This window comes from Penicillium macrosclerotiorum (genome assembly GCF_028827735.1).
Source record: "Penicillium macrosclerotiorum strain IBT 26536 chromosome Unknown utg000007l_segment0_segment0, whole genome shotgun sequence".
Taxonomy (NCBI): Eukaryota; Fungi; Ascomycota; class Eurotiomycetes; order Eurotiales; family Aspergillaceae; genus Penicillium; species Penicillium macrosclerotiorum.
In genome coordinates, this window is record NW_026643086.1 from 61,938 (window position 1) to 75,134 (window position 13,197).

Consider the following 13,197-nt stretch of genomic DNA (forward strand, 5'->3'; position numbering starts at 1 on the left):
AGCGAGACCGAATGGAGACCTGAAACATACCTCCATCGTTCAATGACGCGACCGTCTTCCGTCCTCCGAACCATGATCTGTGTAATGAATGGATTTTTGAAGACCACCTTCGGAGGCGGGTACAGAAGGTGCCCCTTTCTCGCACCAATTTTTGCCCCCCTGTGGACAAGATTATGTTTGTTGTTATTCATGGCAACAGAAGTGGGGTGGGGACCGTACCTGGCCATGGAAGGCAAAAAGAGGTGAGACAAGATCGGTGACGGGGCCGACGGATTGGACGCATTGGCCCGGCAGCTGCCCTGGTGGGTCTCCCTTAGAAAGCCAGAGAGCCACCTTTGGGTAGGTTTGGAGGGGGGCAACTCTTGGGATTTGAAGAATTCTGAAGATTCTTGGAGGGGTTTGGGGGAAGAGGGGGGGAAGGCATTGGGGTGGTTGAGAAGGAGACGAAGAGAAAGGAAGTGTAAAAAAGTGAACAAAGAGAACGAATTAGACGTTGTCACGGTACCTGAAGAGTCAAGAGCCAAAGAGGTGGTAAAGTTCGTGGTGGTCAGTCACGACCGCCAGTCCCGTTGTCCCTGGTAATCGTGGCCCCTCCCCGCTATAAATACGATTCAGCCTCTCTACTCTGCAGCTTCTCTTCCCCTCCTACTTCTACTTCTCCTTCTTTCCCGTTCCCTCGCTTTACTCTCTCTCTCTCTCTCTCTTTTCCCCCTTTAAATCCCTGTTAACCCGGAACTTAATTCCAGCTCTCTTCTCCCCGATTCATTCCCCCATTTCCTTGTTTCCATCCTCCTTCATCATCCATCATGTGGTAACGTGGCTCCCTTCTTCCCCGGCCGATTTGAGTGCTCATTCTGTCCCAGTGGAATCTTCGGTTACATTAACTATCTGGTCGAGCGGGACCGCCAGTTCATCATTAACACCTTGCTCAATGGTAAGTCGTACTTTTGCAGAACCTCTGGCCTCTCCTGTTACCCAACCCTCCCCACACCGGTGGCAAAGTGGGATCGGCCGCTAACCAGTGTCAGGCCTGTCGAGACTGGAATACCGTGGCTATGATTCGGCCGGTATGGCCGTCGATGGTGACAAGAAGAACGAGGTCTGCGCTTTCAAGGAAGTCGGCAAGGTCGCCAAGTTGAAGGAGCTTATTGCCGAGAGCAAGCCGGACATGACCAAGAGCTTCGAGTCCCACGCCGGTATATCGCACACCCGTTGGGCCACCCATGGCACACCTTCCCGCCTGAACTGCCACCCCCACCGGTAAGTGAAGAAGAAGTTTTCAAAAAACACGACCACCAAGGGCGGGCCACGGACTGGTCTTGGCTAACGCTGGCTTTCTTGCGCTCGTGAACAGATCCGACCCCACCTGGGAATTCGCGGTCGTCCACAATGGTATCATCACCAACTACAAGGAATTGAAGGCCTTGCTGGAGACCAAGGGCTTCCGATTTGAGACCGAGACCGACACCGAATGCATTGCCAAACTGGCCAAGTACCTGTACGACCAGCACCCGGACATTGAGTTTACCGTCCTGGCCAAGGCCGTCATCAAGGAGTTGGAGGGTGCCTTCGGCTTGTTGATCAAGTCGGTGCACTACCCCCATGAGGTCATTGCCGCCCGGAAGGGTTCCCCCTTGGTGATTGGTGTGCGAACCTCGAAGAAAATGAAGGTGGACTTTGTCGATGTGGAATACTCGGAAGAGGGGGCTCTTCCTGCGGAGCAGGCCTCCCAAAATGTTGCCCTCAAGAAGTCGGCCACCAGCCTTCTCGCTCCCCCCGACAAGTCGCTGTTGCACCGTTCTCAGTCGCGCGCTTTCCTGTCGGACGACGGGATCCCTCAGCCCGCCGAGTTCTTCCTGTCCTCTGACCCCTCCGCCATTGTTGAGCACACTAAGAAGGTTCTGTACCTGGAGGATGATGACATCGCCCATATCCACGAGGGCCAGCTGAACATTCACCGTCTGACTAAGGACGACGGCACCTCAAATGTTCGCGCTATTCAGACCATTGAGCTGGAGCTGCAGGAGATCATGAAGGGCAAATTCGATCACTTCATGCAGAAGGAGATCTTCGAGCAGCCCGAGTCCGTTGTCAACACCATGAGAGGTCGTCTGGATGCCGTCAACAAGAAGGTGACTCTGGGTGGTCTGCGTCAATACATCTCTACCATCCGACGCTGCCGACGTCTGATTTTCATTGCCTGTGGTACCAGTTACCACTCCTGTATGGCTGTTCGTGGTGTCTTCGAGGAACTCACGGAAATTCCCATCGCGGTTGAGCTTGCCTCTGATTTCCTGGATCGCCAGGCACCGGTGTTCCGCGACGATACCTGTGTGTTTGTTTCCCAATCCGGCGAGACCGCAGATTCGCTCATGGCTCTTCGATACTGCTTGGAGCGAGGCGCGTTGACGGTCGGTGTAGTCAATGTTGTCGGCTCCTCCATCTCTCTCCTCACTCACTGCGGTGTCCACATCAACGCGGGTCCCGAGATTGGCGTGGCCTCGACCAAGGCCTACACCTCTCAGTTCGTCGCCATGGTCATGTTTGCGTTGTCCCTCAGCGAGGACCGTGCTTCCAAACAGAAGCGACGAGAGGAGATCATGGAGGGTCTCGGCAAGGTCTCAGAGCAGTTCCGGGAGATCCTGAAGCTCAATGATCCCATCAAGGAGATGTGTGCTAAGTTCTTCAAGGACCAGAAGAGCTTGCTTCTGCTCGGCCGTGGTGCCCAATTTCCTACCGCCCTTGAAGGTGCGTTTTTTAATCCCTTCCCCTTTCCTGTTCTTCCATGGAATTCCCCCCATTTTGATTGGTAGCAAGCAATACTGACATGAAATTTTTCTGGTTCATCTTAGGTGCCCTGAAGATTAAGGAAATCTCATACCTCCACTGCGAGGCGGTCATGTCCGGTGAACTGAAGCACGGTGTCCTGGCCCTAGTTGATGAGAACCTGCCTATCATCATGATTCTTACTCGTGACAATCTGTTCACCAAGTCCCTCAACGCCTACCAGCAAGGTGAGTGTTTTGTAAAACAATGTTTTTGATCTGGTCAACAAGAGACTAACTTCGTATCTCAGTGATTGCTCGTGGCGGCCGGCCCATTGTGATCTGCAACCAAGATGACCCCGAGTTCTCGGCTGCCCAGACCGAGAAGATAGTTGTGCCGAAGACCGTGGACTGTCTTCAGGGTCTGCTGAATGTCATTCCCCTGCAGTTGATTTCATACTGGCTCGCTGTCGGCGAGGGTCTGAACGTGGATTTCCCGCGTAATCTGGCCAAGTCGGTCACTGTGGAGTAAAACGGGGTTGACCCAGTCCGATTTTCTTGGACGTAGACGACTGCTATGATCTCTTTTATTTTTAGGTTCTGTTTCTTGAGCTTTAATCGGGGAAATGTAATCCTTGAATCCCATCCTTTGATTCACCTTGTCTCATCGTTCTGTTGTGTACTGCAGTATATTGGTGTCGTGAGACGCCCCCGAGTATCGTGGACGAACGTAGTCATGCCGCGCTCTGGTGTGATTTTGCCGTATTCGGCCGCGGCATTCCGCCTTCCCCCGCCTCGAGTCTCAATGCGGAACCGACGTTTCTCGGATGTTTTCGTCTCTCCCCTCCAATTCATAAACCTCACGTTTTGGCCGGAGTGTGAATTATCTATTCGGGGAAGCAATCATACCTTGACATACACACTCTTAAAACTATGACGTCCATCAAAGGTCCCGGAGCTGCCCAGAGCTTCGATGGTGAGAAAGCCACCCCCACCTCAAATTCCCGAGAGACCTAAAGTTCGCCTGGACTGACAGTGATGCATTGCTGGTTCATACAGGCTCGGACTTGCGCATTGCTATCGTTCACGCACGATGGAACACTACCATCATCGATCAGCTTGTGGCGGGTGCGAAGAAGAGCTTGTTTGCTGCAGGCGTGACCGAAGACAATATCACGATTGAGACGGTTCCTGGCAGTTACGAATTGCCCATTGGTGTTCAGCGGTACGCCTGTTGATGATTTTACGAAGTGCGATATGATATCACAGGACATTTCTAATGCTTTCGTCTCTTGGGGCGGGGTTCCAGGTTGTATGCGGCCTCCCAAGTCCAAGCCAGTTCGACCGGCGAGGGCATCAGTGCCACCGACCTCCTCTCATCTTCCACGATCGACTTGAGCAAGTCGACGACCTCAAGCGCCCCGAAAAAACCCTTCGACGCCATCATTGCTATCGGAGTTTTAATCAAGGGCGCCACAATGCACTTCGAGTATATCGCTGACGCTGTCAGCCACGGTTTGATGCGGGTTCAGTTGGATTCGGGCGTGCCTGTAATCTTTGGGCTGCTCACCGTTCTCACTGAGGAGCAAGGCCTGGAGAGGGCTGGGCTGGGCAAGAACGGCATGCATAACCACGGTGAAGATTGGGGTAGTGCTGCCGTGGAGCTCGGTGTAAAGCGACGAGACTGGTCGGAGGGAAAGATTGTGTAATCATGCCGGAGTCGGTCTTTTAGAAAGACCTGAGGAAACGATGAGCCGTACCTGGTCTCCTACGTTGGGGTTTGGGGACAAAAAAGAATCAGCTTTCCCGGGTCAGTTAGTTAATCTTGGAGGTATTCGTTCATAGTCTGGTCTATTACACGTTCACTGTTCCATCTGCTCCTCTTGTCCCCTATCCTCTTCCTCCTCGTCGTCATCTAATGCCCGTCTGGCTGCCCGCTCGGCTTCCTCTAGGATGTCCTTAGGCACTTCCTCGTGTCGGCCCTTGGTTGGGCCATCGAGCGAGCTGATCCATGTCATTTCCAACTCGAACTCCTTGTCCTTACTGTCCTCATGTGCCACGTAGATGATTCTTGCGGCCTCTTTGACACCTTGCAGCAAGGAAAGTGTACCGGAGCTCAGATCTAGTTTCTCAAGTTCAGCCTTGGCCGCCTGGCGGCCTTTACCGGTGGCCGCACCATAATAACCCTACGCAGAGAGTGTCAGCATGAATCAGCCAAGCACAAATCGGAAACCATACCCAGTAAAGTCCACTAGGCTCAATCATGTACAGACCAGGGCCTCCAGCCTTGGTGCCCTCGACCTTACCGCCCGCGCCAGACTGGGGACCTGAGCCGACCTGTCCGTCAACCGCAAGCTCCGCTTCGCTATCCCAGCCTCCAACAATAGATGCCACACCAAATGGCCGTACGCTTGAGTAAAGGGTATAAGCTTGTACGTAGCCTCCGAGGCGGTTCGCGAGTGCGGAGGTGGGGATGGGACCTTTGTAAACACCTCTCCATGAGGAGGCCTCGTCTCTGGCCCTGGAAACAAAATGGCGCCCATCGGGAACGAGTCCAGCCGATACCTTTAAGAGGAAAAGAAGGTTAGAGAGTAAAGCAAGAATGGATGGCCGGGGGAGCATAGCGAAGCGCAGGGTTATGAGATGACGGTGAAGCTAAGGGATGTGAAGAAGGGGAGATTGGCGGTCTCACAATACCAACATGGCGATCCACGGTTGCAATTCTCTTATTCGCACCAGGCTTAAGAAGTTTGCTAGTGATGATTTTCTCAACGGCCAAGACGACTCCGTCCTTGCATCGAATGCCAATAGCTGTTCCTCCATTCTCGACGGCCTTCACGGCGTACTCCACCTATCGGGATAGATTAGCGGATAAGGCAGTTCGGGGTCATAATTGTTGTATCGAAATATTTGACAAAGGGTTCGTACCTGGAAATTGCGGCCATCTGGCGAGAAGACCGAGTTGGATAAATCGTAACCTGTACCGATAGACGTCTAGCACATCGGTTAACAATCGGTAGGAGTAAAATCCAGGGCGTCCGTCCACTTACCATGATTATGTGGGTATGTGAACGGTGTAAGAAGATTCCAAGGGCACCGGTGGCGACAGTTGGGAAGAATGAAGTTGGGAAGCTGGAGGAGTGCTAGGACGCGATGGGGAGAGCTCTGGGATGAAGCTGCGTCACGGGGCTGCCTGGATAGTCACCTGACCATGAGGGCGAGGTGATGGGCGGTTGGGCGCTTGTGTCGGCTGCGTTTCGCGCTTGAAGATGCGGCCCAACAAGGGCTCTCTTGGGCACCCGCGGGGTATTCAAAGACTTGATGTGCCTTCGAGACCGGAGCTCCTTTCTTTCCTGATATCCATCTTGTCTTCTATTCTTTATTCTCTCTTCATCATCTGAGGAGTGTGCATTTGTGTCTGTCGCTCTGGTCTCGCGTTCGCTGCTTTCTCTTCGTTGATACCCTGGATCCCGTTGCACTATAGTTCGAAATCCCCTGTGGCTTTGGGCTGTTCTTTCCCTTTATTAATCTCTCTGTTATTTCTGCTATCTCTGCTCCTCGCTGCTCTCCCCCTTTATCTCAGCTGTCTTCCCATTTTCACCATGTCATCCTCAATTCTACACCAATGTCCATTTTGTGGGCATCTTTCCGACATTTCTCTTGCCCTGGCTGCCTTCCTCGAGAACCCCCACTGTAACCAGGTAGTCTTTGCCTGACCCGATCTCTGTTTCGCTGCTCCCTAACATTCAACTTCTATAGTGTGGTCTGTCGGTGTCCGAAAGCCATGGGAAGTTACAAGACGACCTCTCGGCGTTGTTTGACAGGCAAATGACGATGGGGTCATTGCTTCCACCCCCGGAGCAAACCCCTGCGGCCACGCAGACGCCGATCTCCTACATCTCCCAGCATTATCATCATTCGTCCCATGTAGTTGCCCCAAACCCCGGTCCTGCCCCATTGTCGACTTCGGTTGAAACCGAGGACTCGGCGGTCCATGATGTCTTACGGCAGTGTGGTCTTGACCCCAACGCCTTCTCCGTGAACCAACTGGACCTCTTCAAGAATGCGGATGCGGAACAGCAGAAGCGTTTGGTTCAAACCTGGCAGGTATATTCTGTGCACGAGAATTCCACGCTCACCCAGGACATGGAGATGAATGACTCCACGAATGACCAGAAGGATGCCGAGCCTTACATGATGTCTGGCTATGAAATCATCCCCGAACCAACCGCGAAGAGCCCTCCGAACGAGCCTACAACGGGAGAACCTTATGCTGCCTCGACGGATCCGGTGTACAAGAGCCCCCAATGGTGGGAGACGGGCCAGACGGGACCAATGGAGTCTCAATACGGGATATTCGAGGAGAGGAACCGATATTTCTTGACGCATTGTAGCGTTGCCCATTCTCACTACTAATGTGGATATATTGAACACGGTCTCTATTGGCTCAGTTCTTCGATAATATGATACCCAGATAGCTTTACATAGTTCAAGGCTGGATCGATTACACAGTGCCGCCCTTTATGATTACCGTAACCACGACTTTCCTTGGGCAGACCATATTTGCCAGCACGCCCCATGACACTATAGTCCGTACTCGAAGAGCCTGCTAACCCGGTCTCGACCAAGGCGCGAATGACGCCTAAATCTGTACATATTAATCATGTTACGATGCAAAGCCAGCCACCTGCTATGTCCGAAAGGTGAACACAGCGAACACACAATCAAAATAAGCCGTAGGATGCCACAACTTTACGTAAACGTGTACGGCCCTCTTTCTCTCTCTCTTGCCCTTCAATTTAGATAGGTCGAAGATGAAGCATCATGTTCCTAATGCTAAGACTCTTTAATGACTGAATCCGAGCAATACAAGTAGGTTCATGTTATCTGGGAATTTGAAATATCATAGGTAAGAAAAATAGAATTTTTGTGTACAGTCCCATTCTTCTAAATATTGCATCTTTTACCCCTTTTAAAATATGTTATTCTGCTAGGCTGCCTATAAGGTTAGCACTCTCCTGACGCTAAGATGCAATTCTTCCGTTTTATTCTCACGTCTATAATTGTTGCTTTTTCTCCTACTACAGCTATCAATCAACCAATCAATCAACCAATCAATTAGTGTTCTTCTTCCCGTTGGGCTTTTTCCATTTAAAAGGTGCTATGCAGGGATTTGTGTCTTCTGGTTTCAAGCCCAGTGCGCATGACGGGAATCACCAGGTCTATTTATCCTTTTGCTCACATTAGTTGCTCATTAAAATAATATTATAGTGCCTACATTATATAATCAATCTCGACAAATATCGTAAATATACAATATCACAGCGACAATATGTCACACTACGCATTACGCTCAATGCAGCTCAAGGAGCGACGGTGTCTTCACAAAGTCCTTGCCCTTTAGCGCTAAACCTCTCTGATATTGATATCAAAACGTAAGCTCAGTCGCTGAAAGGCTTCAACGGTCTATAGAATTTGGCTATTTGGAAAGCTATATATTATGAAGCTTGTGAGTTCAATTATTGCGTCCAAGGATAACGCTGGCCTACTAGTTCCACGACAACAGGAACCCTAGGTACACTAAAAGGCGCCGAGATCTAAATCGTTTTCGCTGCGAATTGAATGCCTATCATAATCTCTGTAAATTCGGCGTGTGCAAACGAGGCGTTTTTCCCGCTTTTTATAGCTATATCGATCGAGTTGATCTGTCAGCTTTTTCCCCCCGCTTAAGCATTTCGCCGACGATAAATACTAACTTAGTACGATCCTGCTCGAATCTTTGCTTTGTGCTGAAAGACTAGATAGCGAAAACTATTCTAAAGATCTTTTTCGCTATACTATTAAGAGCATAAAACAAATCTATAACGCTATTATCTACTATTATGATATTTATCCGAAGAATATACTTCTTGTATCTAGCACAAAGATTGTTTAGGTTAATTTTGACATTGCGATAATATTCAGTAATTTAGGCCCTTACGGAAAGGTACATTGCGATTATGAAACCAAAATCGTCGAAAGTTTTAGAAAGCTAAAAATAAATATCAGAACGACGATAAGAGATAGGGTCTTCTACCCAATACAAAATATTACTAAAAAAAGCGTTAAACACGAATAACCCGAAATAGTATAACATTAGAACGTGAAATAGGTGTTACGTAGACGCGATACTCTTGAACACGATACCCAATCGTGTCTTCTCTATAAAATTACCTTAATAGAGGAAATACCCTCTAGTACTATCTTTATATACTTATCCCCGAGGGAAGGTATAAAACCCTTAGCTAGGATGCTCTTCGTATAATAACTAAGATATCTTGATATACGCCTCTAGCTAGGTAAAGAACTCCTCGATAGGTTTAGAATCCGGTGAACACGGCGGCTAGTATGGTAATTTGACCTCCCGCGTCAGCATATAAGATCTTGATCTAGCCTGAATGATGGAAAGATATATTATCCACAACAAGCACGAATTTTGGTTCCGGCTACTCCTACAGTACTAGAGAAGCTGCTTGATAAGCGATTTGAGGAGCGTGGTCTCTACCATGAAGATACAAGACAGAATGATACCGTCTTGGGTCTTCATGGGCAGTATCTAGAAGCTTTGACCGCGATAAAATCTCGATACTTAGACTAGTATCATGCCAAGTAGCGACTAGCTAGTCCGCCCATATCTCATCCTTTTATTATATCCGGATTTATTACAGGGATATAATATAACCAAAATTAGATAGCTTATACTAGTAGAAATCTAGTGGCTCGGGGTTCTATTCTTTATCTTTCTACTATAATTTCTTTCTTGTCTAGCTAGCTCAAGAAAGAGCGCGTTGGATACTAGATTACGTTGAAGAGATAATTATCTTCCTAAAGGATAATTTCAATATATTGCTATCGTTTAGGCCAGGCTTTTCGGCGAGGTTGTCATAGAGGACTTCAAGTATAATAGGGGTGATACAGTTGTCAACGGACTAAGACTACGGGATATCATCATATTGAGTATCTCATTCTATTGGATCCCACAAGTTTATAAAGCACCCTAATATACCGACATTATACTTTCATTCTTGTTACCATGCACGCCTAGAACACAATTTTCAATACAGAACTAGCTATATAAGGTTTGACGTATGATGTGACTACCGTTTGAACAGTTCCTCTCTGTTTCCTAACATAGAAGGCAATAACGGCCGGCACGGTTTATATTTGTGTATCCGTACATCGATAATCTTGGATCAAAGGCTACCATCGAGGAGAAAACAAAATCACTGGAAATAATATGTTTCCACACCTAGATAATCTGTGAGAGATTGCAGTATTATTCTTCTCGATCCTTCAGGGAACAAGAAAAAGAAGATAATAATCAAGGTAAGAGGCATGTATGGCCAGTCACAAAAGAGGGTTCGCCATGTTCACTTCCCGGTAAGCCTGACGACATACATCGGCCTGCTGATCATATGATATATGAGGGAGCGAATAAAGTGCCGAGTGAGAGTGTTTAAAGAAAACAAAGAAAACAGAGAAAACAGGTTGAAAGGAAAAGGCAGACAAGTCCACCGCCAGTGCTTGATGACACCGAGCTTTCGAGAATATCAAATCGTGTATGATGTCTCTAGAGAATGATTCAGTCAAGGCGTCCATCGCCAAATGAACAGAGGGAGGGGGAAAAGATCAGGTTACCTTTATTCTTCTTCATCCATGGCAGCCATGGCTTCGGCGAGAGCATCAGCAGAGCGCTGGACATCCTCCACGGCCTCAGCAGTGCGCTTGATTTTAGTGCACCCCTGACCGGGGTGAACGCACCACTTCTGAAGGGCCTCAGGGTGAGCCTCGGCCATAGCCTCAGCCAGCGCATCGGCCGAACGCTTGACCTCACCGGTGATATCGGCGGTGCGCTTCATCATGTAGCAGCCTTGACCGGGATGGCCGCACCACTTCTGCCCAACACGCCTAGCCGCCACATTGGCAGTAAGGGCTGCCATGATGGCGATGGTGATTGAGATAAACTTCATTGCGAAGATAGGGTAATAAGTTTGAATTGAATGGTGAAATATTTTCGAGGGCAATGACTGAGAGGTAGACGAAGATCGTTGAACGGTAGTCGTAGAATGGGAGAGGAGACATGGCGATTGAGAAGCATTTATAGTGATTGTGGGAGGTGAAGAGCGTGTATCAACATCTACGATGGTCTCGTTGCCTTACCCTGTGCTTTTCGTAGGTCTATAGAGTCCCTAATCGGGTATAGTGTGATTGGGCTCCCATGTAAGATTTCCTTTAATTCTCTGCTGCTAGGCTGTCCAATATCCAATCAAATGGATCAACTCGGCATTCTCTCTGGTCTACAAGGACTATGCCTTGGGATCCTGCCAGGGTCCATCACAGCTGCCCCAGCATCGTGGAGTGGTCGAGGAGTTGGAACTAATCAGCAAGACAACCTGGGGGATTAATCTTTGTTCAGAGACCAGGCAATAGAACCTATTCTGGTCCCAGAAGCGTAGATGACCAGAAGCCGCTCAAGGCTCTTAGAAAGAGCAAAGGAGGTAGCGATTGCCCGAAGAAGGAGTCAAAAGGAACGACGAGGAGGCCAACGCGGCCAAGTCTCATTGTTCGAGATAAGATCGGGCCGGGGCTGCGCAGAGTCGCGCGATGCCGAGCCCATCCGGGCCCTTTTTTTCCGTTCCCTTTCTCCGGACACTCGCTCCAGTCTTTGCCGCCCTCTCCTCCTGCCCCCCCTCCCCTGTCCAACCTCCTCTCTTCTTGATCTTTGACCTCACTTTCCTCTATTTTTCTTTGTCGAAGAATTCGAGTCGAGTCAAAATGTTCTCGCGAACGGCCCAGCCAGCCCGGGTAGGTGGTCAAACCCTTTCTCTCGCTTCGCGCCCATTTCGCAACCCCCGAAGCTAACCAGGTTCAGACTCTGCTTCGCACTGCCTCCGTGGCTCCCTCCGTCGGCAGCTCAATTCCCGCTAGATGTACGCTACTATCTCTTTGAGAGATCCTTTCCGCCGTTTGCTGTCGACTGTCAGAATATTTGTCGCTAATTTTTCTTTTTTCTTTTGCTTGCGATCAGCTTTTGCTAGCGTTCAGTCGGACATCTTCAAGCCCACCAAGTATGGTGGCAAGTACACGGTCACTCTGATTCCCGGTATGTCTTGGGCGCGTCGCGATGCGACCGGGGTTTGCCTCGTGGAAGGGAATCAATTGGTTGCTGACGGTTTCCAGGTGACGGTATTGGCGCCGAAGTCGCCGAGTCTGTCAAGACCATCTTCAAGGCCGACAATGTGCCGATTGAGTGGGAGCAGGTTGACGTGAGCGGTGTTGACACCGGCAACAAGCACTCGGAGGAGCTGTTCAAGGAGTCTTTGGCTTCGCTGAAGCGTAACAAGCTGGGCCTTAAGGGTATCCTCCACACCCCTGTGGAGCGATCGGGCCACCAGTCCTTCAATGTTGCTCTGCGTCAGGAGCTGGACATCTACGCCTCGATCTCCCTGATCAAGAACATCCCCGGCTATGAGACTCGCCACAAGGATGTCGATCTGTGCATTATCCGTGAGAACACCGAAGGAGAGTACTCCGGCCTGGAGCACCAGTCGGTGCAGGGAGTCGTCGAGTCTCTCAAGATCATCACCCGCGCCAAGTCCGAGCGCATTGCCAAGTTTGCCTTCAGCTTCGCCCTCGCCAACAACCGGAAGAAGGTCACTTGCATCCACAAGGCCAACATCATGAAGCTGGCCGACGGTCTCTTCCGCAGCACCTTCCACAAGGTCGCCGAGAACTACCCCACTCTGGAGGTCAACGACATGATCGTGGACAACGCGTCTATGCAGGCCGTTTCCCGCCCCCAGCAGTTTGACGTGATGGTCATGCCTAACCTCTACGGTGGTATCCTCTCCAACGTTGGTGCTGCTCTCGTCGGTGGTCCCGGTGTGGTCCCTGGCTGCAACATGGGCCGTGATGTGGCCGTTTTCGAGCCTGGCTGCCGTCACGTCGGTCTCGATATCAAGGGCAAGGACCAGGCCAACCCCAGCGCCATGATCCTGTCCGGCTCTATGCTGCTGCGCCACCTTGGTCTGGATGACCACGCCAACCGTATCTCCAAGGCAGTCTACGACGTGATTGGTGAAGGGTAAGTTTCATCAATCTTGCATTTTGGTTCTTAAATCCTTGAAGTGTAGCTTCGACTAATTCTTTCTACAGCCAGACTCGCACCCGCGACATGGGTGGCCAGGCTACCACTCACGAGTTTACCCGTGCCGTCTTGGACAAGATGGAGGCGGCTCTGTAAATTTGACCCTCATAGCCGACATTCCTCACTGCTACGACGGGAGATAATCCAGCCAAAACCATCTGGGCTTGATGCTGCAGATGCTAAGTCGGTTGGAGTGATGCTCCATTATGTATTATCTTTCTTTCTATTTAGCTCGCAATGTCTTCT

General features: G+C 50.0%; 6 protein-coding genes across 6 annotated transcripts; 4 read left to right on the forward strand and 2 right to left on the reverse strand.

The window, feature by feature from the left end:
* Positions 1–806: 806 nt before the first annotated feature.
* Positions 807–3,297, forward strand: gfa1 (glutamine--fructose-6-phosphate transaminase (isomerizing) GFA1; the record flags this gene model as incomplete). The annotated part of the gene is made up of 6 exons (XM_057078549.1): positions 807–811; positions 864–934; positions 1,029–1,260; positions 1,355–2,748; positions 2,853–3,014; positions 3,077–3,297. The coding sequence occupies 6 exons, from the start codon at positions 807–809 to the stop codon at positions 3,295–3,297; spliced, it is 2,085 nt and encodes a 694-aa protein (XP_056931219.1).
* Positions 3,298–3,698: 401 nt separating this feature from the next.
* N7462_006832 (lumazine synthase RIB4) lies at positions 3,699–4,474 on the forward strand (the record flags this gene model as incomplete). The annotated part of the gene is made up of 3 exons (XM_057078550.1): positions 3,699–3,741; positions 3,825–3,990; positions 4,075–4,474. 3 exons carry the CDS (start codon positions 3,699–3,701, stop codon positions 4,472–4,474), a joined length of 609 nt encoding a protein of 202 aa, XP_056931220.1.
* Positions 4,475–4,627: 153 nt separating this feature from the next.
* Positions 4,628–5,818, reverse strand: N7462_006833 (proteasome core particle subunit alpha 7; the record flags this gene model as incomplete). The annotated part of the gene is made up of 5 exons (XM_057078551.1): positions 4,628–4,951; positions 5,004–5,330; positions 5,458–5,616; positions 5,694–5,759; positions 5,816–5,818. 5 exons carry the CDS (start codon positions 5,816–5,818, stop codon positions 4,628–4,630), a joined length of 879 nt encoding a protein of 292 aa, XP_056931221.1.
* Positions 5,819–6,367: 549 nt separating this feature from the next.
* Positions 6,368–7,181, forward strand: N7462_006834 (uncharacterized protein; the record flags this gene model as incomplete). Its single annotated transcript, XM_057078552.1, has 2 exons — positions 6,368–6,466; positions 6,525–7,181. 2 exons carry the CDS (start codon positions 6,368–6,370, stop codon positions 7,179–7,181), a joined length of 756 nt encoding a protein of 251 aa, XP_056931222.1.
* A 3,263-nt stretch (positions 7,182–10,444) lies between these two features.
* N7462_006835 (mating alpha-pheromone PpgA) lies at positions 10,445–10,774 on the reverse strand (the record flags this gene model as incomplete). Its single annotated transcript, XM_057078553.1, has 1 exon — positions 10,445–10,774. One exon carries the CDS (start codon positions 10,772–10,774, stop codon positions 10,445–10,447), a length of 330 nt encoding a protein of 109 aa, XP_056931223.1.
* An 805-nt stretch (positions 10,775–11,579) lies between these two features.
* On the forward strand, positions 11,580–13,047 carry N7462_006836 (isocitrate dehydrogenase (NAD(+)) IDH1; the record flags this gene model as incomplete). The annotated part of the gene is made up of 4 exons (XM_057078554.1): positions 11,580–11,609; positions 11,850–11,907; positions 11,985–12,888; positions 12,960–13,047. The coding sequence occupies 4 exons, from the start codon at positions 11,580–11,582 to the stop codon at positions 13,045–13,047; spliced, it is 1,080 nt and encodes a 359-aa protein (XP_056931224.1).
* Positions 13,048–13,197: the final 150 nt, after the last annotated feature.